Here is a 25,276-nt window from a genome sequence, read left to right as displayed (position 1 = left end):
CTGAATCAATTTGAAAGGCTATAATAGTGTCCTCCTTCTGGAAGTATCCTGTTTACTAGCTCCTACAGTGATAATCTCTGAGTTATGGGTATTTAGGGTAAGTAATGACAACCACTGTCTTTTTTTAAATTAATCACAAGATGGTGTTTCCTGAAGATACACCAGTTTGCAGTCCTGGTGCCTGCATGTGAATTAATACACATGGCAGCCATCTAAATTTAACTGCTTACCACTGCCAAATTTTTCTGGGCATGTTCTTCCACCATTCAGTTAATACATCACCTGAGAGCTGCCAGCTTTTCTCCAAAACATTGATGTTTCTCAGGTGCAGTAGCCATTGCAGGGGTGGAGGCAGAGGTGGAGGAATTGAAATATCAGTGGCCTGGCACAGCCATTGTCACAACCTGCACCTTCAGCTCTTGCAGCCACACTGCATTGCTCACTTCTCGCTGTCCCAGCAGTCACTTGGAGCCCATGGGCCACCTCCAAACAGACCTGTTTGCAGGCTGGAATATGCCATGGAAAACCACGGGATCCCACCTCAGCTGAATGCACTCTTGCCCTAATATCAGGAGTGGGTCCAAATTTTGCATAGGTCCTGTGACCTACCTGAGAGGCAAGTAAGGGAGACACCCTTCAGGGAACGAACATCTCCCAACCAGAGCCTTTCCTGGGGGAAAAGGTCTTTCTGCTCCCCAGTCAACAGGATTGTGTGCCCTAAAACAGCTGAGAAGCTGCTTCACTGGCACTAGAAATGCTTAGGTCAGATAAGTAATTTTGTCCACATTCCTATTAAACTTTTTCCTATGTAATAAGTTATTGTATATGTTCTTTACTGTTTTTAAACAGCTCAGAGATGAGAGTTCATCTTTCTTTCTTGAGAGAATAGTCTGCAATCAGTTGTACAAAGTTTGACTTCTGGCTATTGACACAAATTTTCCATTTTGGTTTGCATTCTTTCTTCAAGTCCTGTGTTCATATATTGTTTATTATTCTAAGATTTTTCTTTCCAGTACAAATAATTACTTATGTTTGGCCTCATCCTCCAAGATTACTCCCATATGTTCTTTAAGCTCATCAAAGCATTAAACACACACCTAATTCTCACCATATTTCTGAGATGATTTGCTCATATATGCATTTTAAAATGTGCTTAATTGAATCCAGCCCACTTTCACTACTTTTTTTTAAATTATTATTTATCCTTTATTCATCTCTCACAATGATATTCACACTGAAAACCAGTATTCACATCTGAACCATTTTGATTATTGCAACTCAAGTCTATTGCCTTCCTGTCTTTTGGTACTGAATGATTACTGCCACTGGGCTCTTTATGCTCTGTTCCTCAAAAGCATGGAAGCATGAGCATTACACTGTGGATTTTCATAGTGTGAGTGAAATTAAGCAATTTGATTGGTTTTGATAGTCATTCCAGTATTTCATGGGAACCAGGTGTTTAACAGTATGTAGTCCCCAGAATGATTTGTTTCCCTGTTTTAGACTATAATTAAGTAAACTGCATTTACTCTTGCTCTGTTCTGTTGCATTAACAGCTATCTGTGGCTGCTCAGAACTAATTAGCAGTCATGCAATAAATCCATTTGCTAATTTCCTAGAAAATCTGGGATGGTTCTCATTTCTATAACCTGCCATGGGCATAAGCAACTGTCTCTTGCTGCTTTCCTCACCCATTGTTTGACAATATTCCTTCTTTAAGATGTAAGGATCCAGACTAATTTTATTACTAAAATTTAATGGGAAAAAATCAAAATATTTCTGAATCATAACACTTACTGAGTAGCTCTCCGATTCTACTTTTCTCTTGATCCCAAACAGATTTGCCTTATTTGCCCCAACATTATTCTATCCCTATAGTATTTGACTCCTCTTAAGCCACATGAGCAAGCACAGCCTGCAGCTTTGCTGACCTCACTTTATCCCAAATCTTCTCAGTGGCCAGTCCAATAAGGCAAGAAGATAACTATTGTGTTGACTGAGATTCCAAAAAGGCACAGAGCCTGTTCCTGTTTGGGCGCCTCTGCCTTTTCTTTTGGCACAGCTGTGGATGCAGAAACAGGAAGACAGGAGAGGGTTTTTAATTGCAACTATGCGATACAGACTTTACTATTTGCCTCTTTCAGCAGAGCGAGTCCATTAAAACCAGCTTGTGAGTCCCGACAGTGAGACCAGGATGCTCGGGCTGAGCAGGTGCTTTGTGTTTCTCAGCAGCTGCTTGCCCAGCTCATGGTCTAATTGAATCCTGTTCCTTTCCCCAGCTCCACTCTGACATGGACAGGGGAGATGGTTCGATCAAGTACATCCTCTCAGGAGAGGGAGCCGGCATTGTGTTCACCATTGATGACACGACAGGGGACATCCACGCCATCCAGCGGCTGGACCGGGAGGAGAGGTCGCAGTACACGCTCAGAGCACAGGCTCTGGACAGGCGGACGGGCCGGCCCATGGAGCCAGAGTCAGAGTTCATCATCAAAATCCAGGACATCAATGACAATGAACCCAAGTTCCTGGATGGACCTTACGTAGCCTCCGTTCCAGAAATGTCTCCTGTGGGTAAGACAGATTTTGTGGAGTCTCTTTCCCTTATAAGCAAATTGGAGATGGTCACCAAAACACAAATTCTCTGACTCCTTGATCGCAGCTTCTGCCCCCTGCACAGGAGCTGCAGGACAGAGGAGCTTATCCTGGGGTGCCTGCTTGCTGTAGCAAAGAGACAACAGGCTTTACATCAGCATCAGCTCCTCTGAAAGAAAACGTGCCAAGGGAAGCCTGAGAGCTGAAAAAAGGTGTGATTCCAACATGCCATGCTTAGACAATTTGTAGTAACGTAGTGCCCCTTGACATCAGATGGTAGAAATAATAATGTCCATTAGACAGCCATTACCATACCAAAAATAACAGTCTTAGCAACCTAATCAAGTTCATACTGAGAGCTCAGCTGCTGTCCAGGAGCCCTTGAAAATATGGAGACATGAAAACAATCATTAGCTCCTTCTAATTAATGCAAGCCTGCACTAAACAAAGTTCAGTGAATCTTGAGATTCTGGTTCTATTTGCCCTCCACTTTTACAGGATGGGATCATGTTAAAGACACTCCTGTTATTGCAATGCAGAAGAAAAACAGCAGCCTTCCTATCTTCCTATCCTGACACAAGTCAGGAGAAAAAATTTCCATATCAGAAACCAAATAATCACGTAAAATATTGTTTTTATGGACTTTTTTCTTTATTTTTGAGACGTCTTTATTTGCTTATTGCTTTTTGGCTCTGTGACATCACTGCAGAGATAATAATACCATATAAATTTCATGTCCTGAAGTTACAGATATGCTTCAACTTCTCATTCTTCAATATTACGTTGACATAAAGCTAGAAAGAGGCATCAAATACAGAAGTTCCAGTCAGAAATAATGTTTCTTAATGGTAACGGCTAGCTTGAATTCAGATTTATCTTCAAGTGCTTATCTAGTAGCATGAGATTTGTTTGTAACGCAAAACATTATGTAGAAGGCTGGATGCATTCATAAAGGCGTTGTCTGACATTTTAAGGAGTCAAAACCCACACATATTTCAGTTGTGCCTTACCTTCTCCTTGTTCTTGATAAATTACATCACCTGCAAGCCATTACTAGCTTCAGAGGAAGCAGACCTTGAAAACCAATTGAAAAAAGAAATATATATGCCTCTGTATGGGTTGCAAAGGCATTTCAGCAGTGTATAATCTCTAGGCCGTGCAGTGTAAACTGCAGTCCCACAGAGAGATTATCTCAGAGATACCGTACACATCCTTTCATGCTCACTGTTTGTGTACAAATTCCATACTTCAATCAACTTACAGCATCAATGGGCCTGCTGCAACAGTTCATGATTTATGTCAGCAGAGCTATGAAACTTATTTGAGCTGCCTCCTAATAACATTTAAAATCAAGACAAGGAGAAAAGAAACAAGCAGTGTATAATTACCATCTCTCTGCCAACCATAACAAAGTACTGTTAGTTCAGCAATTCTGTAACTGTGGTCCATAGAGTACTTGCTCTTTTATATCTTCTTATAGAAGCATGATGAATTATTATGTATTAATTCCTTTAGTGCTAATGAACTACAAGTATGAACAATAAGTACAAGCACTACAAGCCTCAAGTGAAAAAGTTCGGTGCGGGCAAGCTCTTGTTAGGTATTTCAATTTACTTTGAACTGTGTACTTTTCCTGTGAGCTCTTTATCCCACAAGGTCTTACCTTGATGGTTTTTTTGTCAGGCACCTCTGTTATCCAGGTGACAGCAACAGATGCTGATGACCCAACCTATGGGAACAGCGCGAGAGTCGTATACAGTATTCTCCAAGGACAACCATATTTCTCTGTGGACTCCCGGACAGGTATGTTATTTCATCAGGGAATGAGTCAGTGGGAAAACCAAAAGAAAAACGTTGCAAGCAGAAAGAAAGGGCAGTGCATCATAGCTGTAGTCAGAGAAATGTGTTTCTGTGACTTGGAGCCAAGACAGAGCAGCACTGTGTGAGGGGTAAAGTAATGCTGTGGCAGTGAGCTCCAGAAGAATGTGCTTTTTCCAGTGATATATTCCTCTGAGTGACCATATTCTGCAACTCAGCATCTGGATGGGTTTTGTGCTGTAAATACTCTTGCTGGCTTCTATCGTTGAAAAAATGTCTTCAAAAGATCTAGTTGGTAACAAGGCTTAGGGGGGGGGAAAAATCTATGAACCACCCAGGACTGGAAAGTGCAAGCTAAAGGATGCAGTTATCTAGAGTAGTTTTACCAAAGGGTGCTCTTGTTAATAACCTTATATTTATCTATAGGACACCCTCTCTGTTTCACTTGCTTTCTCTCTCTCTCTTTTCTCTATTCACCCAAGGTTTATATTCAAAAGTGGAATCTGACAGATTTTGACAGTTTCTAAAGGGCGTCTGTAGTGCTAAGGTCAGAAACTCATGAGATGATAGTCACTGCAGAGCCCTAGGGGACAACACAGGAAAAACACTGAATAAACTTCTTCTGAAGTTAGCAGTTTATGGGGGTAGGTGCTCTAGACAAAGACAAACTTGTATGTGGCATGTTATTTTCTCAGCTTCAAGATAAATAAACTATTAATGCTCCTTTTGTAATCAGGTATCAACCACAGACAAATAAGGGCATAATCATAGATTTGCTGAGTACCAAATTATTTCTAAGAAAGCAAAGGATCAATATTCAGGGTCAAACCCAGCACAGATTTAACCACTAGAATGCAGCTTATACAGAAGATAGGCCCTTAAGTCCAAAATCATGTATTTTATGAGCATTTAACCCAGAAAAGGTCTTTTTCTTCTCTGATTAACTTCCCAGTCACTTACACCTGCGTCTCTAGACAGGCTCAGAGATGCCTCAGCCTTTAGTTGCCTCAGTCAGCAACTGGACTCTCATTTAGGGTAAGCACTGCTGTGAGCCAGAAGCTGTTTCCCTATCAGGAGCACAGGACTATAATCAGCTTTCCCTGTGCAAACTCACCTGTGGGATTTGGCAGCTCACAAAATGCAATTGCAGCTCTGTCGTTCTTCTAAAACAGAGCGAGAGCATAAGTGACCAACAGCTCCTTTGTATTGATAGAGAGTGATTAAAACACCCAATGATGGACAACCCATTTCAGTACAGTCCTCCTCTGGTAGCATTTGGAGTCCTTAGCATTTACCTCCCAACACAGCCTCTTAGTTCCATAGGTGTTCTCCTATTCCTATTCTGTCACTGTCCTCACAGGTGCTGAACAAGTGTCTATGTGAGAACACAATTTCAAAGGGAAGTTGAGAGCTTCCTCCTCCCTTTTTCCAGAATACTTTTACAGCCTGACCACAATCATATTACCCTAGAAGATAAAAGAACTCTCCCACTTCCTAAGAAACCATCTGGCTGTTACAGAAAAGAAAGGACATCACCTCTACTCTTTACTGTTTTCTTAAAAGCACAAACCTCATTCAGTTTGGTGAAATAAATGGTTCCAGTACATTTCTTTGGAAGACCTGAAGATCTTAACCTTTCCCATAGCCTTTCCTATAGCCCTAAGGATGGGCTTTATGCTCACCACCATCCTCAGCATTTCATTGCTGACTGACTGTGTGCAGCAGCAGCAGATGCTCAGTGCTGTGCTAGGAGGGAAATTGCTGCACCTCTAGGTACCTGATCTGGCTCTAAGGATCAGTGTCCTGGACTAGCCCTCCTCTAGGCACCAGAGGCCCCAAAGATAGGCATGGCAGAGCCTGGGGTTTAGGCACTGATGTCTTTTTTCAGGTCAAGCTAAGAGTGGAAATTCCCTACAAAGTGTTCATATATGGATAAAATACTTCCCGAAATGCTAAGTATTTTCATATCTTATTTATATATCCATGGGAGCTGAGGAGCTACAGCACTTCACAGGAGGCACTCAGCTTTGCAAGATGGGACTCTGAGGGACTCCACTCAGGAAGATTTGTTCCATACCGGTCACTATTTCTTCCCTTCACACACAGTGATAATTACCAACACAATATCTTTTTACTGCTTTTTTATTAAACGCATACATTGTCTTCCTGCTAAAAATAAAGACTAAATGCAGATCAATCAAGTTAATAGTGTGCTGGTGTACAAGTGCTGCGTGTTGAACCGTGCGACCGGGACGGTGCCTGGCACTGACACATTTGCCCCCACCCCAAAGGACATCCCAAACTAGCAAGGGATAGTCCCATGGGGATGCTGCCGGCTGCTCGATGGAGGTGCTGGAGGGCGGACAGCGGGATATGCGGGGCTATGCAGGGACAGCGCTGTCCGGGCCGGCGCTCGCAGCCTCCATAAGAAAAGTGTTGCTGCCACCTCATGTCCTCTCGCAGTAGTGTTACCCCGAAGGGAAGAAGGGACAGGGGATGCCCTGCGGTCTGGGGGAGCAGTGTGTCTCCTCACATCCTGCGCTGGCAGCTCCGCCCTGGGTCCCGAAGGACACGGGCTCATGCCGGGTGGTCTCTGGGACTGCGTGCTCAGGAACACTCTGGAAAACTTGTCTTGTCGGATCTTTTATCAAAGCACATCACTCCCAGCTTTTGTGCAGAGGTAGTCATCCTGAGCAGAGCCTTAATACGACGTAGCACACTGTTCCCAAAAAGCTTTTCCTTGGAAGGTAACATTTTAATTTTGAACAGGCAGCCTGTCCCAAAGCTGATGCATTTTAATTGGCTTGTTTAAAATTCACACCTTCTGTTAACCTAGATTCCACTTGGGTGAGTTTTACTCTGCCAGGAAAGGTGGGACTCAGTGCAGGGCCTGGTCTCATTCTTGGCACAGGGAATAGGACACAGGAGCAAGAGCCCTCCACCCTCTTTGTGTATTCTCTAACTGCCCTTTTCTTTTGTTCCCCAAACCCCTTTCCACCCTCAATCTCAGGCTTAATTAGAACAGCTCTAATGAACATGGACCGAGAAGCAAAAGAATATTATGAAGTGATTATCCAGGCCAAGGATATGGGTGGACAGCTGGGAGGATTAGCTGGAACAACCACAGTCAACATCACTCTCTCTGATGTCAATGACAATCCACCCAGATTTCCACAGAGTGAGTACCCGTGGTGCCACGACAGGCAAAAAGGGGTGGCTGAGTTATATGTTTGCTGTTTGCTCTCGTGACAGCCATTTTCAAACTCAGGATAGTGACAACTGGAGATGGGCAGAATTTCGGATTCAATATGGAACTCTCCCCCAGAAAAATGCCAAAAGGAATTATTCAACACCTTGCCTTTCAGAAAAAGTTTCTGCCCTCCAAAATTATCAAAAACAAAATTTTTTTTTAAAGGATGGAAAATTAATTTACAGAAAAAGGCAAGAAGAAAAACTTTTGTGTTTAGACTGCTCATGGCCATTGCCTTTGGCTACTAATTGATGCTCTGATTGTCTTTTCATCCTATCTCCAGAGGATGTCTCTCAAATCAGGGACATGTGGTGGTGCTGGAAGTTGAAAGATAATTCATTCAACACTCCAGGCAGGCCACAGCAGGGGAGCGTCTGGAAGCTGTGCTGCCACTGTGGAGTGGGTTGTCATACAGGCTGTTCTCCAGGAACAGGTTCATCTAAACCTTGGCAATATGCAATTAAATCCTAAGATGTGTGACATCCATACTTAATGGATGCCAAAATAGGCAACTCCACTCTCATCAGAAACATTACTTTGTATTTACAGAAGTGAACTTCAAAACAAGATTTGCAATATTTTTCTCTCTGTTTATAAGATTTTCTTATCACATTTATTTACATAATTCTATATTGCCGTTAAAAAATCAAAAGGAGCTTTTCAGTTTTGATTGGACTAAATCTTTCAAGGGATGTAATTTGGGATTTTTAAAGAAAACTGATTCTTTCAGTGTTTTTTGGTTTTGACGTTTTTCTCATTTAGCTGAGTAATGCAGACTCTCACAGTTCTTTTTGTTGGTATTCTTCTTCTCCATCTGTTTCTGCATGTTGCACTGCTAAATCAAAGTGTTCCACTGAGATCAGCAAGAAATCTCAACTTCCACTTTTCTTCTTCTGTTAGAGCAACTTCTTGAGCACACCATTGCCAACTGTGTTTTGAAAGTGGCATGAATTGTAACTGATATCAAACGTTTGATTAAGAAAATATACAATTAATCAAACCTCATCCTTGGTGTTATTCTGCCTTGTAAAGCTTAATGGTTGATGCAGTCAACAGAGGGGGTGTATAGAAGGTAAGGTTTGAAAAAAAAGCATGATGCCAGAGAAGAATTTTAGGTACAGCATTTATACTTTCAAAATACACTTTTAAAATAGAAGGTCGTTCTTTCTCCAGTCTTGATGCTAAGCAAATTAGCGATGCAACAAATGTGCTCAAGACAGTATTTGTAGGGAGAGGCAATACATTTTAATAGAGTAACTGGTAAATTTGAACAAAGCAGGCAAGCTCTTGAGCTTTCTTCAGGCTGAAAAGAAGTTTGTAGGAACTTGAGAAAGGATTTGTGGTGCTCAAAACTTATGCTTATTCCTGATGTACAAACTGATCTAATAAAAAGATGCCTGTCCTATTAAATCTGTTCCATATCCTGCTTTATATCATGGCTGCAACAGCAGTGGTGTTAATTGCCCTGTTTTTCTAGTTGAAGTTCCTATCTTGAGGTGTATTGCTCTTTTTAAAAAAACCCATCCAACAAACCTGTTGCTATAACAAGCACCTAAATAAAGCTTCCCCAGGAAATTTAGCTGGGCTGTGGCTTTTTAAAGGAAATCACATGGGTGGCACAGCTTTGGGACAGGTACTGCAAACTCTCTGCAGGCCATGCAGTGTTGTGGCCTCCCTGATCCACTCTTTGCATTGCTTTGCAGTTTTTTTGGCTCCTCTTCACAGCCTGTTTTCTCTCCTCTCCCCCTCTGTGCTGCTTGTGGCAGAGCATTATCAGATGAGTGTGCTGGAGTCTGCTCCCATCAGCTCCACCGTGGGCCGTGTGGTGGCTAAAGACCTGGACGAAGGCATTAATGCAGAGATGAAATACAGCCTTGTGGATGGAGATGGACTGGATGTCTTTGATATTAACACTGATCCTAATTACCAAGTTGGCATCATCACTGTGAGAAAGGTAAAAAATTTCCTTTTTATAGTAATTTTTATGGCTAACAGTCCTGGTTACATTTTATGTGTGGAATATTCCCTTATGCCTGCAGTAACTTGGTTCCCATTACGTGACAGTAGCCCCTTTCCAGCTATAAAACACAATTTCTTTAACATTTATTGCTAAAATATGAAAGCAGACTGCATTCCTAGGAACAACTTTTATAAAGTGGGAACAGCATTAGCATAAACATGTCTTTTCCCACCAAAGGAATGCTCTGATTCCCTATTTATCTATTGAAATATTCTCTGTAGCTTAATTATCCTACAATGCAAGAAATTAGATCAATATTTGCAGTTGAACTGTACATATTTTTCACTCGGGTGTTCCACAAACAATAATAAAGCATGCCTTAGAATTATTTATAAACCAGTAAAACCCAGGCAGTGTTGTTTTTGTTGTTTTTTTTTTTAATTGCTGCTTGAAGATCCATAAATGCTAATTAGGCTAGAGGAAGCTGTCTCTAAAATGGCAGCTGTGAAACTGCTGGTACTCTGTACCACAGGCTATGCAGGAAGGCATCTAGTATTTTGCTTAGGCTCCCTGCTATAGGATATTTATTCTACAATCTTACATAAATGTTAGAAGTTCAACTCTGTTTCTAGGTTATGAAATTGTAACCATATTTCTGCCTAAGCATATCTAGTGTACTAATAAGGAAGTATAGTTTCCATTTAAATGGCCTGGGATTAAATTGTGCACTAAAATGGAACAATACAGGGGAGTGCTTTGACCTTGCAAGCCTCTATGCCCTACAGCAAAGCATTTAAGCATGTATTTATGGTCACCTTTCCCTTGCTCTTTTTCTGTGCATATTAGTCCCTAAAGTTAAGCATATCTTCTGGAATGAAACAGATGTTGAGTGCAACCTCTAATGTAATTTTCCACTCATTTATCAATGAAAGAAAATAGTTTCTTTGGAGTAAATGTGTCAATAAGCTTGACCTTTGTTATTATGAATACAGTTTTGCTACATGCTCATGTATGTCCAGAGGAGTTATAAAATGTATGGTATCTATCATACCAGATATGTACTGGCATCAGGTACATATTGCCCAATCCACTTACTGTACGTAAACGTTTGTGATATTTTATGTATGTCTCTAGCTTTATGTAATGCTGTGTTTATCAACAATCAAACACTGGGAAAGTTATCCTTTGAATCCACTCAAGAAACAAAAATATTCAACTGGTGTTGATACCAAAGGTTATCAATATGGGGGGAGAGGAGAGAGAGAATTTCCAAACCAAGATTGAAATCTTATTTAAAAGGAAGCAAAACTTTCCTTTTAATTTTTCTTGACAGATTTCCCAAGCAAAATAATTAGCACTTCTAACATGGGCATCAGAAAGCCAAAATTTACAGTTACTGAAAAAACTGTTGCTTGTGGTGTTGTGAGTGCTTATCACAGCCTACTAATCCCACAAAATGTTGAGCACCTCCTGAAGATTTACAGTTCCTTCCAAGCTCCCTACCTGGAAGACTGATGCTCTTCTCCCTGCCTTTCCTTTTGCACTGCCCATGGAAGACAGGGTGGTGGGTTACCCAGCCAGCACAGCACAGAAGAGAGCCTTGTCCTGTCCTGGCTTCCTCCCCTTCCAATGCCTGATCAATCAGTTTCTCACAGTGGGTCCTGCTAAACTCCCCCCTGCATGGTGCCACCTCTCAGTGCCTGTGCCAGCACTGGCAGAAGGAGGATGTGGAGCATTTTCCATGGGCTGCCTCTCCTGGCTGTGTTTTGAAGCATGCTAAGTTCACGGGAGAAGGCAATTTGCCTGCTCTCCCCATGGGACCACCCTGGGGAAAGGTTTGAATGCACCCATGGGAGACAAATCTGATGAGGGGGGCAGTGCTGTTGGGGCATTAGCACAGGAGAGAAATGGGAGGGAAAGTCTTCTTTGACAATGAAGGCAAACAGGAGCATCAAAAATGTGATTGTCTAGCACACTTGTCTGACTTTTCTCATTTTTCTAAATTGATCTAGGTGATTATGTGCTTTAATTATGTAATTGGATTTTATAGCTGTTAAGTGTGCCCATGATTTAAGTGTGTTTTTTATAACTTAGCTTTTTAGTGTACATGCAGTGTTTCTCATACAGTTTTCTTCATGTAGGAAACAATTAAATATAATGGCCTCTTTCTTAGTATATACTTAGGCACCTTTGCATTGCACATTCCTTGCCAGATGGAAAATAAGTGTTGCTTGGTCCTGTGAATATCTTACTGCTATTTTTACAGTGTATAAATATGCAACTGCTAGACAACAATGACTCTGCAGCCAGGGATATTATGTTTGTAGCCCTCACCAAACCCTTGCTGACAAGTGCTATGCCTGCAGTAGTCCCTGATGTACCAGGAGGAACTAAAGGCAGCAGGAGCAAGTTTCAGATCACCTGTTTGTAGCTGCTGCCACAGACTGCAGTTTGTACTGCCTCACTCACTGTAGAGCATCTCCAGCAATACTGGACCATCATGTCCCCAGCACAGGAAATCAGTTTCCATTCCAGCCTTCATTCCTCATTCTCATTAACTAAATACTGAGTGATTTTCAGTTTTATCATTTCAAGAACACCAGTCTTTAGTCAGGCATTTCTATGCAGGCCATCAGTACCGGTAACTTACTGTGAAAGCATGAGCTTTGATGTCACTGCAATGTTTCCACTTCTAAAGAAGGAAGCTATTGTGGCAGCAGACAAGTACTGAAGGCTTGATTGAATTCAGGAGGTGTTTTGAGGCCCATAGTATACACTGCTGCCATGCCTGAACATGGAAATCTTCTGCTAGTCATGCTTAAATTAATACACACCTCAAGGCTGGAGAATTGGCCAGCTGCCCCATTGAGCATAGCAGGGTTATGACTGGCAAAGGAGAAGTTTACTGCCAGAGTAATGATATTTGCACCTTTGACTTCCAGTTGCTCTGGCATCCTCCTTCTCTTTTATTTCCTGCCCATCTCCATGTGTCAGTCTGGTGGTTGGTCTTCAAATAGAAAGAGCTGAATAGAAGAAGCAAAGGAGTTGGATGGGAACCAGCAGATATCTTACTGCAGTCTAAATGAACTGCTACTGTGTGTGGTAATTCCACACATGAGGCTTAAATACTTCTGTCCAAATAAAGCCACTCCTTTTGAAAACTATTCATATAGCAAAGAGGGGTATGCCCCACTGGGTGACCCTGAGATTAGCTGTTTCTTTCCTGGTCTGAAGTTTGTCTTGCTCAGAATCTGTTCAAGCTAAAGGAATTCAGCTGCTCTGGTTTTCAGCATCAAACTTCCCCAGATTATTCAAGTAAAGAGTTGTGACCATTTAACCACAGTGCAATTGCTTGCAACTTCTGACTGTGACTTGAGAAGTGAGCTGTACTTCATCTGGTGACTTTTTTTTTTTAATTTTGGGCTGATCCTTCCATACCCTTATTCTGGTTTGTCAAATCCTTACAGTTATCTCTTACCAAGACTAGTAAGTAGCACATTAAATATGGAATTTTTCATTCAGTTCTAAGAAGGTTTTGGAGACACCTTATTTTCTTCAGGGATCAGTGGAAAGAAGATGGAAGGGAGATGAAAAATTTATTTATCGAGAGGTTCAGTGTTAGCATTAGTTACTTCTACATCCATGTATAACAAATAAGTAGTTTTGTCTAGATAGGAAATAAAAATTATGTACCTACTAACAGAGGAAGCTGGTCCCCTTTATCCATTGTCTCAGGAAGGAAAGAAAAGGGAAAAGGGAAGAAGGAAAAAGGAAAAAATCATTCTCACTCCCTGCTTCAAATAATATTTATGTATATATAACTTGAGTATTTAATATTTCACATGTCATATGAAGTGAAGGATTTCCCACAAGAAGTTATCAGGGATATTTTTTAATTAAACTGCCTTGAAATTAAAATGTTCTCTAGGCAGGGAGCAGATTCAAATCCTAGCACTCATCATACCTGGATGGTGAACCTATGTTTAGGATACTTACTGAAAGGAAGAGGTGAAAAAAATCTTACTTCTAGGAAAGATGGATTACAGATAAAAATTGGAACAAGAAACTTGCAAGAGAGGCTGACCATGTTCCCTGCTCCCATTGGAGCCCTTTATCAGCTTGGCAGACAGGAGTCTTGGAGATAAGAGTCCAGTGTCCTCAGGGAGAAAAAGAGGATGCTAATTGGGACTTCTACCTCCTGTGTGAGCACCCTTGTTCCTGCCACTGGGCCCATTTTTGAGGAACCATCTTAACCTTATTTACAGGTACTCCCATTACTGTCTGTTTCTTCATGTATTTTACACAAAGTGGCATAAAATAGCTCATGTAAATTGCAATGCAATGGTGTGGTGACTGCTTATATTTTCATTTTAGCAAGAAGAATGAAAGAAAATGTATTTTGAAGTGATCTGCATGTATTTCTCCTGGCCTTTTCAGCTCAACTATCCAAATAAAAGACTGAAAAAGTATACAGGGCCATTTCTAATACTAGTGTCTTTCAATGCTTTTTCTGTATCTGCAAATATTTATCTTTGTTGCACTTGAAATTACAAGTAATAATGATATGGCTCAGTGTGCCTGATGATAGGTGCATTTTTTTCCCCTCAGCCTTTAAGCTTTGAGAGCAAGAAAAGCTACACCTTGAAAGTAGAGGGTGCCAACCCTCACCTGGAAATGCGGTTCCTGAACCTGGGTCCCTTCCGTGACACCACCACCGTCCACATCAGTGTGGAGGATGTGGATGAGCCTCCCGTGTTCGAGCCCAGCATCTACTTTGTGGAAGTGCCCGAGGATGTGGAGATTGGGACCACCATACAGATCATTTCTGCCAAGGACCCAGACGTGACCAACAACTCCATCAGGTCTGTCCTCTGTGTGTGTTGCCCCACGAGGACTCCTCAGTAGGTCTGGTTGGTGGGGCAGTGATGGGTGAGGGTCACTCTCTGTCTTTCCAGCCAGTAGTCATCATCAGTGGGTTTGGCAAACCAGACCTCACACCTTGAGGGCTCTGGCAAAGCAATGCAGGAGCTCCCACTGCTCTGTGGTGTGGAGGACATCTGCATCAAGCCTTGCTGGTCAGGCCTGCCCTGATTGTGTACATTAAAAACAAACCCCAGAATCTTGCCTTTCCTGGCACAAAACCTGGCAGCATTGCTGAGAGCCCACTGCCATCCTGATGGCAAAGTGATCAACTTGCTCCTCTGTTCTCCCCCTTCTCTTCCAAAGCTCACCCTTGTCAACAAGCTCAAACACACAGCTACTTTTGGAGTAGATTGAATGCATGCTAATAAATATTCAAGAACTGCTAAATTATCTAGTGTCTGGTCAAAGATGCAGAGCTAGATATTCCCATAAGACAGTAAGAAAGGTAAAGGTGTATTTACAGCCATGGGAGCTTCATAGCTGCAGCTCAGCAAGGAGCCAAAGGAGCAGATTTGTGTGATCATAGCACTCTTTTCCATAGTGGCTGCCAGCCACTGCCAGCCCCATTTATCAGAGGAGGCTGTTCTTCTCCAAGGCCAGCACACACAGAAATTTTCACTACCTGCAGAAGCAACTAGTGACTGCACATTGATTATCCCAGCAGGTCGGCTGCTCCTCTCACCCTGAGAGTTTTGGGTGTTGGGCTGCTGTTGACTACCCATGCATTGGTCCAGCTTCTGAGATGCCTGTGTTCAGGAACAGTCCTGGAAAATAAAGCAAGGAGTTGAAACATTGAGTATTTGGATTTTTTGAAGAAAGTAAAATCTAAATGAGCAATTCTGTGGGCTTCAGCTAGGAGACCTGAGCAGACACAAAGACTGTTCTTCTTAATGGTATTGCACTCTGTGTTGGTCTAATTATTTTTTCATCTCTGCTACTTTAATATACCTATCTTTTCTGCCTACATTATAAGGTTATCATACTTCTCATGATATTGCCTCAAATTCCTCAGTAAAACTATTATACTGTCTGCATCACAATTTCATTACCCTAAACCTTTTTCAACTCACATCCTATTTTGCTGATTACTGTCAGGCATCATCCAAACCCTGCAATGCAAACAGCTCTCTACTAATCTGCTTAAAATAGTATAAGAATCATTCTGAGGACTATCAGAGAGTAGAATTGATCATTGTTATTTTTAATGAGTTTTTTCTTAGTTTTTTTTCATAGCTTTGCAGTGACTGCCCTTGATGAACAGCACTCTATAAAGCACAGAATCCATCAATAAAGATACAGTAAAAAAAAAGAAGTTGTAAATATGCACAGACTCTTTTGTAACTCTGTTCCTTGACAACTTCCTTCCTCTTTTCTCTCCACCATCCTCCTTTTCCACTGCCCTTTCTTCCCTCATTCCTTCCCTCCTCTTCCCCCATACTGAAGTAAAGAAACAGATGAAAAAAAGTAACAATAAATACCATTTGTAATGCTTCCTAAAATGTAGATACTAAGAATTAGTTCTTGCCTCTTCCATGGTCTCCTCCATTCATTCCAACTCAGTGCTGTATCAGTCTGGCAATGATTTAAGCTTGCACTGAATTCACTTTGCACAGGGCAAGGCAAGATAAGAAAGACAATAATCCCAGATATGTACTATGTTGCACAAGCTGAAATCCATATCAAATTTAAACTGTGATTTGGCTCAAATCCTCACTTTCCCAGCATCCAGTACCTGGCTGCCACACTGTGAAATTGTGATGGCTGGAAATATTGTTGTTAACTGATTCAGGAAAATTATCTAAATAGCACAGTGGAAGCAAGTGAACTACTAATCACAAGGCTATATTCAATTTCAGATACTTGTTGGCTTAAAAACATCAGAGAGAAATTATTTTTATGGTCCTCATAAAATAATAATTATTATACCAAAATATAGGAATACTCATATTTATTGTCTAAATAAATCAAATACCTGAGAAATCTCTTTATTTAAGAAGAGATAAGAAGGACTGGGAAGGAAAGGGATACAAACCTGCCATCCCTTCCTCTTTGATTGTCCTGAAAAAGTGTAAAAGAATTTCCCAACAACATATCTCAGTAGTGTTTTATATCCTGGTTTAATAAGTCCCTATATAAAGATAAGGGTAAATGCTTGTTCCAGTGAACACATTCATGCTGAAAGGAGAAAATTAAGAAGAATGAGCCCTGTTCAGTGTGTGTTGTGACTAATGCTTTCAATTACCATCCACTCTGATGAAAGAACCAACAAAAAGGACAGTAAGTCTGGGCTCTGTTCTAGGCTGTGACATTTACCTAGGCCTGTGTGTGGCTTTGGCCAAAATGTCCCTTACCATGCTAACAGTCAGCTGGGAAGGCACAAAGTGCCTTTAAGAGTCAAGTGATGCCTGTGAAGGGTACTGAGTATTTTACACACCCGGCAAAATCATCCCTTCTGACCCAGTACTGCAGTGACCTCTGTCAATCAACTGCCTCCCTGCCCAGGTTTTCTGCCCTGCAGGCACCACCACAATCCCCCATTCACAGGTGCAGGAAGCTGGTTCCCAGCACTGAACTGACATGACTTTGGTCAGGCAGGTTCAGTAATTACAAGGAATCAGCCTAACAGATGGAACTGTTTTTCTGACTGGATGCTGTGAGAAAGCCACACATTCCCCTTGTGCTGACACAGCTCCATCAGTAGCATGCTTCAGGATGCAGGTGGAGTGCAGGTGGAGTTTATTCCCCTGAGGAAGGAGAGAATACAGAAGAACAAGGAAGGCAATGGTTCCTCCTCATCAACCTAGGTGCTCAGAGAATGAGCTGATCTGAAGCCATTTTCATCCTGTCTGAATTTGCCTAGGGACAGGGCATAATTATTTCTCTTAGAAAAAAAAAATACACTCCTCACTGGCAGATTTTCTCTGTAAAGTAGGTGTTCCTGCACTGATCTGTGCCTTACTTTGAGGCTTCTTCCTCTAAATCTTCTTGTCTCCTGCTCCATTCAACTAGTACTCACTGTTAAATGCCATTATCCACATGAACTTTTTCCAGCATCTCAGTCTGGACCTATGCAAGTCAAAGGAGCACATAACTAGGTTGTGGAAGAATGTGGATCTGCTTTGTACAACACTATCCCCATTGCTGGGGTACTTTTTCGGCTATAACATACAGTTTTCACAAGGGTTGCATAATGTTTTTCATATGTACTCTTGCAGATACTCGATTGACAGGAGCAGTGATCCCGGACGGTTCTTTTATGTCGACATAACATCAGGAGCACTGATGACTGCAAGACCTCTTGACCGAGAGGACATTTCTTGGCACAACATCACTGTGTTGGCCATGGAGCTGAGTAAGGAGAATGCAGACTGTACATAGATTAAAGAGATATAGTAGACAAAGCAGGCTGGGAGACCTGAATTCAAAATTCACATGTTGTTATGCACTGAGTGGGAAGGCGCATTAAGTGAATTGCTCCTCTGACATCAACAAGCGAATACTGCATTTTATTTATTTTTTTATGCTCCTTTTCACAGGGTAGTAGGAGGCATAGAGGATGGCAATTAAATGCAGAGTCTTTCTTCTTCAATTCATTAGCATTCCAGGGATTTATTTCAAACTCTTCCTGATGTGTTTCTGGCAGAGTCCTCTCACTTCAGAAGGGCTAGGCAGCTAAAGCAAATACTGCAAAGGCTGCACAGCTTCTAGAGCTGTGTCCTGCCCAGGAGGATTGAGTGGTGCAGGGACTGCTAGGCAGCAGTGATCCTACACTGCTGGTTCACTAGTTGAAATCTGCTCCAGTTCAGCAGCAAGTAAATGACATCGCCATCTGCTTGCTACATAAATAATTTGGGCCAGAGTGCTTTGGAATCTTTGAGTATGCTGAACTCATTATGCTTTTGGATTTTACAATGAGCTAAAACTCAGCTCAGGATTCACCTGAGCCAGGTGTTGGATATTTTTCAAGGCTGTGAGAAAAGGAGATGCTCATTTCTTAGTGTCAGTATGAAAAATTTACCTGAGTTTGAAATACTCACAGATGTGAGCTTCATAAAGGAGCTTCAAATATATATAAGCAAATAAAAGGTTCACCTAGCCTTCACCTGAAATTCCTTCGGTTCACATAGCTTTTGCTCAGGATCTCAGTTCATCTGTGAGAGGCAGCAGCTTTTCTGCAGCTTGGTGCCAATAGCTGAGTCATTCCCTGTGTCTCAGAAAGCTCCCTGTACATCTAGGCTGTGCCAGAGATACGGAGTGCTTTGAGAGGAGCAAAGTTTAAACAAGCTTTCCCAAATTGCAGTCAGCCAGCTTGAAAGCAGGGGGAACATTTCACAAGAGTTGGAGTGACTCTGCCACATATTTGCAGGCTGTTCCAGCACATGATGCCTTTCTGTGCTCTTTTAAGTAGTGAGAGGGATTGAGATGATGGGATTTCACCCCATCTATTTTGACACTACCTTTATTTTCAGCCACCAATGCCATTGCAATTCCATGAGTCTGTAAAAGCTAGAAGCTCCCCCTGTAGCAGCACGTGAGAGTAAGAGCAATAAGAAGGCATGTCTTCCCTTGGTTCCCTTTCCATCAATCCTCTGTCAGTTCTGCTCTGTACAGGCACAGCACAATATTTTAATTTAGTGAATAGTTTCAAAAATGTCCTAGTTGTGTACTCCTGAATGAGGCCCCTAGTGCTAAAGGTTAGATCAATTATTTCTAAGAGTGTAAATGCAGGTATTCATCTGCCACAACAACAGGTGTGTTAGCAAGGTATGTGTATGCATATGTGGGAAGCTGAAGGATTACATTACAAATTAGGCAGAAACAACACAGTTTGAGTGTTATCTCAATTACACAATGTGACACATGTTGTGGAATATGGTACACTGAACATTTAAGAAAATTCTAGAGTTTTTGTAAACTCTCTATTGTTTATATGAATATACTGTTTCTTTCTATAAAGGGATATATATTTGGAGATAGATGTACCAGTGCTACAGCTAAAAAGAAGATGAGAATACTAATATTAAAGAATTTTCTTGATTTTTGCACCTCTTCTGATCCCTTAATTTTTTTTTTCTTTCTGATTACAGTTTCATTTTATCATTGAATAAGGGGAGGGGAAAGATGATTTGGGGCAGACAAGCACAGTAAGAAAACCAAATTACTCTGTAGCCACTTAGTTTGGAATTTGTGAAGATATGTGAAAAGATGTCCAGATTTACTGGCAAAGAAAGCTAATGCACCAGTGGGACAGAAACATCACAAATGATGTCATGCAGAATGTAAAATTTTCATTGCAATTTTAAGCTTCACTGAAAGCTTTTCTGTACAATTTCATGTGTTATTACATTTTAAACCCCTCTGTACAAAGTATCAAAGACTTGACACTATTTTTGAGTTCAAGGAACATAAATTCTGAGCTAAAGCATATCTGAACTGAAATAGAAACTGCCATTTTTAACAAGTTCTAAATAACAAGTCCATCCTTAAAACAGTACCTTCCTAACCAATGCCACAAGTAGGGAGACTCAGCAAACAGTTTTGCCCAGTTGAAGGGAAATTAAAAATAATAAGGGTCATTGTCTAAAACTTTTGCTGTAGAAATAGTTCATTGGACTGAACCAGGTTGAAGTCTTTTACAGAATTGTTTGTAAAATATGTGATTAGATGGGAAGCCAGGCTAGACAGAGAGCAGCATTTGCAGCTTCACTCTGAGTCACACAATACCCAAGTCATCACAGTTCCCCATGAGAAAATGTGAATTAACACAAGCTAGTAGTGGAAAACCTGCTTTGCCTCTTGAGCAGAGTGAGGAGCAGTCTCTTCCCACATATTGCCTTCCTTTACATTAAACCTTCTTCTTCCAGATAACCCCTCCCAGGTGGGCAGTGTCTCCGTGACGGTGAAAGTCCTGGATGTGAATGATAACGCACCGGAGTTTGCAAGATTTTATGAAGCTTTTGTTTGTGAAAATGCCAAAGCAGGCCAGGTGAGAAATGCTTGTAACACTGGGGATTGGGAAGGGCATGCTGTCCTACATGGAGGCAGCATGCCAGGAAGGATGTGTGTTGGAAGGAGGGCTCAGCTACTCACACATTTCATCTGAACTCTTATCAGAAGTTGCCTGTTCCTCATTCCAAAGGCAAGCATATCACACTGAAAGGAGCATCACATACAGCAGCTCTTTTGTTTCTCTCACATTTCTTTTATTCTCCCAAAGTAGATTCTAGGCTCACTGCACAATACATTTCATAGCTGAAATAAAGCCTTCCCTTAGGCATGTGCCAGCAGGCAAACAGCCAGTGTGTCCTGTAGCAGCATCAAAGAGAGGAGAAGTGTTATGAGAAGTGCCACAGAATCAGCCCAGGCCACGTGTGACAGACAAGGCTTACTACTAAATGTTTTAAGGGCCTTAAGCACACCTGGACTTATGGGAGCTGGACACAACTTACTACATTAGGTTCAAAGGGGTGCCAAACAGAATATGTTCTGCTGTGAACTGGAGATGACAGAGAGTCATCTCCAAAAGCAACACAAGATTTCCCATTGCACACACTCTAAAGCAGCACCTTTAAGTGGTGAAGACTTTGCTCCTCTCCCTTCCAAAACTCCATCAAAGCCCTTGAGCAAGGTCACCAGTTCCAGAGACAGACATGAGCTCTCCACCACTGGACCTGCTGCTGATCGTTTGTGGGGAGCCACTTCTTGCTCCACCACCAGGGTCCACTGTGGGGACTGGTGACTCCTAATGAAAAGCTGGCTAGCTTAAATGGCATTTAAACAGACACACCTCTCACGGTGTGTGAAGGAAAAATTCTGCATGTAATATCACTGTGTGTTTGCTGTAGCTTCTCCCAGCTGAGTGAAGCAGAATGAAATAGCTGCTCACTGCTGGGGTAACTGTCCTTACAACTATTACATATAGGATGTTTTCATCTCACCAATTTACAGAGGTTCTTAGTAATATAGACAATAGAAAGCATTGCCTAGACCTTTTTTCCTGGTTTTGAAGGGTGAGTGTCCTAAGTGATAAACTGTCTAATTTCAATATTATTATGGATGCTAATCTGGTCTACTTCCTTCAGCGGAGAACACTAATTTTATTGCCACATTTTATAAAGCTCTGAAATCAGTTTTAAGGTGGTGAAAGAGCCTTTATGGTTCTGACATTTGCCTTTGAATCCCAAAAAAGCATTCAAGTTAAAAAAATCCAGGTGAAGATTTATTCCTTGTCCAAAAAGATGGCAAAATGTTTATTCAGACAGTCCTCATTGTGCTTCAAGCTGTTAGACCTACATCACAAAGCCTCTGTAAGTGAAGTAACAAATCTCTTTCTGGATTTAGCATTGTCTTAGTTTCTTTAGTTTGGTGTTATTTATTACATATGCAGAGTTTCTGCATGGTTGGCTTTCCTCTCATTTCCACTGACATCTTGGGAAGAATTTTATTGATTTAAAACTGAAAGAGTGGCAAAATAATCAACCTGAAGTCCTTTTCTACCTGCATAATGAAGCTGAAAGTAAGTAAGAGCTTTCTTACAAGCTCTCTAATGCACAATGAATCTTCTGAAAAATCTGGGGCCCCGAAAGACAAAAAGAAGTGTGCAACAGAAGATAGGGATGCATGAGAGGAAAGCATCTATTATTTGAGGTAAACTCAATATCTCGTCCTTTGTTTAAAAGTGATGCGCATGACCACAGCAAAACAGAAGATCCCTGCAAACTTTTGAGTCTCTTCTTGAGAAAAGATTGTACCTCTGGAAAGCAATTTTATTCAAATGCTCCAGTTGCTTATATTTACAGATAAAAAATACATGTTATCTATTTGATTATTTGTTTATATTACAAATATTTTGCTTCTCACCTGTTTCTACTTTTCTCTTGTGTTCTGTAGCTGATTCAGACAGTGAGTGCCATTGACAGGGATGACCCACAGGAGGGTCAGCACTTCTACTACAGCCTGGCTCCAGAGGCAGCCAACAACCCCAACTTTACTCTAAGGGACAATCAAGGTAATCAGAGTGGACACAGACAGTTAGCTACTCTAATTTCTAATGCCTGAGTTGGACTTGAGAAGCTGTGACTTACAGTGGGTGGTAAGACTGCCATTTCAGATAATACCAAGTGACACCTGCTCCTTAAAGGCAATAGTAAAATGACATATTACTTAATACACTTGAAAGTTATATGATATTTACTTCTCTATAAATATTCTCTAGCAATAGGCCCCTTTTTCTTTTTCGAGGAAATGTGCCAGTGTTTTGTGCAAATTCAGGTCTTTTGGTCAGGCTGCAGGCATCTCGGATTATCGGAGTGGAAATTGCATTTGCTCAAAAGATGCTTAAAGGTAGGATAGTAACTGGAACTAGAAGACAAATCTGAAGGGAATTACATTGCTCTTCTTTTGTACTCTTCATGTTTTCTTCCAGGCACAGAAAAAGGGAAGGGTTTTGTACTGTTCCAGTCTTTTCCCCCAAGCACTTTTTTTCTTTCTCCTTGCACATCCTCATTTCCCTAGAGAAAGAGGGAAGTAGGGAGGACCTACAGAGCCTTAGGGAGGTAACTTGATGTACAGCTAAAGGTCTGTGTAAAATGACCTAAGTAGAAACTGAAACTCCAGTGGGAAGACTCATGGCAAATCACTAGCATTTGAACATTCTAACCAGTGGAATTTGATTCTTTTGGGAAAGCTTTGGTGGTTTCGGAGCCTGCAGGAAAGTCCTGCCATAGCAGACCTTTGCATGACTACTGTTGATAGATGATCTCCATGGGAAGACAAGGTCTAAAATCAGGTCCACACCAGCCTTCATTAGGAAAGAGGGATGACCTTGAGTGAGCTGGTGCAGAGCTTTGAAAGTCAGTATTGAGGGGCTGAGTTTCAGTACAAGTTTAGTGTGTAAAGTACCACAAATCAGCAAGCGATTCCAGAATAAATGGGGAGAAAGATTGGCCACCTGTAGTATCCATGGCCAGCCTCCAAGCCTAGCCTTGCTCCCACACATGCCTATTTGTCACACTTACTTCCACAAGCCAGTATCTGGGCCTCTCCAGGCATATGAAAGAGCAACAGAAAGGCTTATAAAGAATCCCATGCCTTCACTAATCAAACATGTCTTAAAACATGCTACTTACAGTGTCTAGAGCCCTCCTCCACAGCATGCTAATGCTCTTTCATCCCAAAAGCATTTTTCTCTATAGTGTCCCTGAAGCCTCCCCACAAAATTTCTTGCATTTTTATCCCCTTCTTTTTCTCATCCTTTTTATTTGTGAATATATATTGCCAAAATAAATGAACAAATATAACACAACTATTGCTAAAGTATTTGGCAAAGCAAGCTCATTTCATCCTCAAGGCATTGTTCTAAATAAAGAAATTCACAGAACTCCCAGCATCAGATGCACTTTTTCTGTCTAAGGCCATACTTGCAATAATTTATAGTGACAGCAGTGACTGAATGGCTGTGCCTCCCACTCTCTATAAAATACCAGTTTTCCATATATATATATATATATATATATATATATATACACATATCTCACATGAAGCTTTTATTTCAAATTAGTTACTAATTTAAAATAAAAATTACTATTTGAATGATCCACATAATAAACCATTGTAGAAGAATATTAAGCTATTAGAGAGCATCCAAAGGAGGGCCATGAGGACAGTGAAGGGTTTGAGGGGAGGCTGTATGGGGTGCAGTTGGGGTCACTTGATCTGTTCAACCTGGAGGAGACTGAGGGGAGGCCTCATTGCAGTTTATAATTTCCTTGTGAGGGGAATCAGAGGGGCAGGTACTGATCTCTTCTCTCTGGTGACGAGTGACAGGACTCAACAAAACAGCATGAAACTGAGTCAGGGGAGGTATAGGTTGGATACAAGGAAGGGGTTTTTCACCCAGAGGCTGTATGAGCACTAGAAAGGTTCCCCTTTCCAGTGGGGAAGTGGTCACAGCACCAAACCTGTCTCAATTCAAGAAGTGTTTGGGCAAAGCTCTCAGGCACACACTGTGACTCTTAGAGTATCGTGGGCATGGTCAGGAGTTGGACTCAACTATCCTGATGGGTCCCCTACAACTCAGCATATTCTATGATTCTGTCATTAAGGGTTTATTTACTGCCTCAGCAATTTGGAGTGCAGTAGTCATTTCAGTAAAAGTAATTTATGCTCATATTTTCATCTAGGGGCCACTAAGAACTATATAAATCATATAACTCAGACACAGAGGGAGTAGCTATACTGTTTGTCACAGGGTGGCTAGACAAGAAACAGAACACACTTTGCTAGTCACAGCCTGTGCCCATAAACACGAGACAGGAATGCTTTCCCAGGCTGTGGGAAGGCACTGTTAAGATTAGCAATTGTGCTGATTACTTGGTTGTCCAATATAGCAGTAAGAGAAACTGCAAGACGTTTAGCCTTCTTGGCAACAATTAAAACCTTGATTTATACTGAGCAACAGATAGATCACAGTTTGCATTCTGATGAGCTGTTTTACATATTTTTTTGGCCCTTGTAATTTTAGTCTCTGAGAACTTCTTCAGTCTATTCATTCTTTGCATATCTTCAGCAGACAGAGAAATCCTATTGTTCTCCTTTATAGATGGGGATCTGGGGCAAGAAGAAATTAAGCTACTTACACGCTGGGTTCTCTTTGTGTTCAGTAAAATCAGTGAGGAATAGACATGTTAAGTAGCTGCAACAATCTGGGCACAAATGACTTCTCAAGGCCT

At 41.4% G+C, this 25,276-nt stretch overlaps 1 protein-coding gene and 1 long non-coding RNA gene across 2 annotated transcripts in view; both read left to right on the top strand.

The window, feature by feature from the left end:
* LOC310908529 overlaps window positions 1-25,276 on the top strand; it is a 470,346-nt gene that overhangs the window by 259,795 nt on the left and 185,275 nt on the right. The window lies entirely within an intron of this gene.
* Window positions 1-25,276, top strand: part of CDH20 (cadherin 20) — a 118,596-nt gene that overhangs the window by 85,098 nt on the left and 8,222 nt on the right. The window contains exons 3-10 of the mRNA XM_083856909.1: window positions 2,280-2,574; window positions 4,279-4,398; window positions 7,424-7,591; window positions 9,430-9,617; window positions 14,232-14,485; window positions 17,762-17,898; window positions 20,411-20,532; window positions 22,437-22,554. Of these exons, the coding sequence (XP_083713035.1) occupies window positions 2,280-2,574; window positions 4,279-4,398; window positions 7,424-7,591; window positions 9,430-9,617; window positions 14,232-14,485; window positions 17,762-17,898; window positions 20,411-20,532; window positions 22,437-22,554 (1,402 nt within the window). The remainder of the gene's footprint in view (window positions 1-2,279; window positions 2,575-4,278; window positions 4,399-7,423; window positions 7,592-9,429; window positions 9,618-14,231; window positions 14,486-17,761; window positions 17,899-20,410; window positions 20,533-22,436; window positions 22,555-25,276) is intronic.

This window comes from Zosterops lateralis (genome assembly GCF_965231275.1).
Source record: "Zosterops lateralis genome assembly, chromosome: 1".
Classification (NCBI taxonomy): Eukaryota; Metazoa; Chordata; class Aves; order Passeriformes; family Zosteropidae; genus Zosterops; species Zosterops lateralis.
This window is presented reverse-complemented; position numbering and strand designations above follow the sequence as displayed.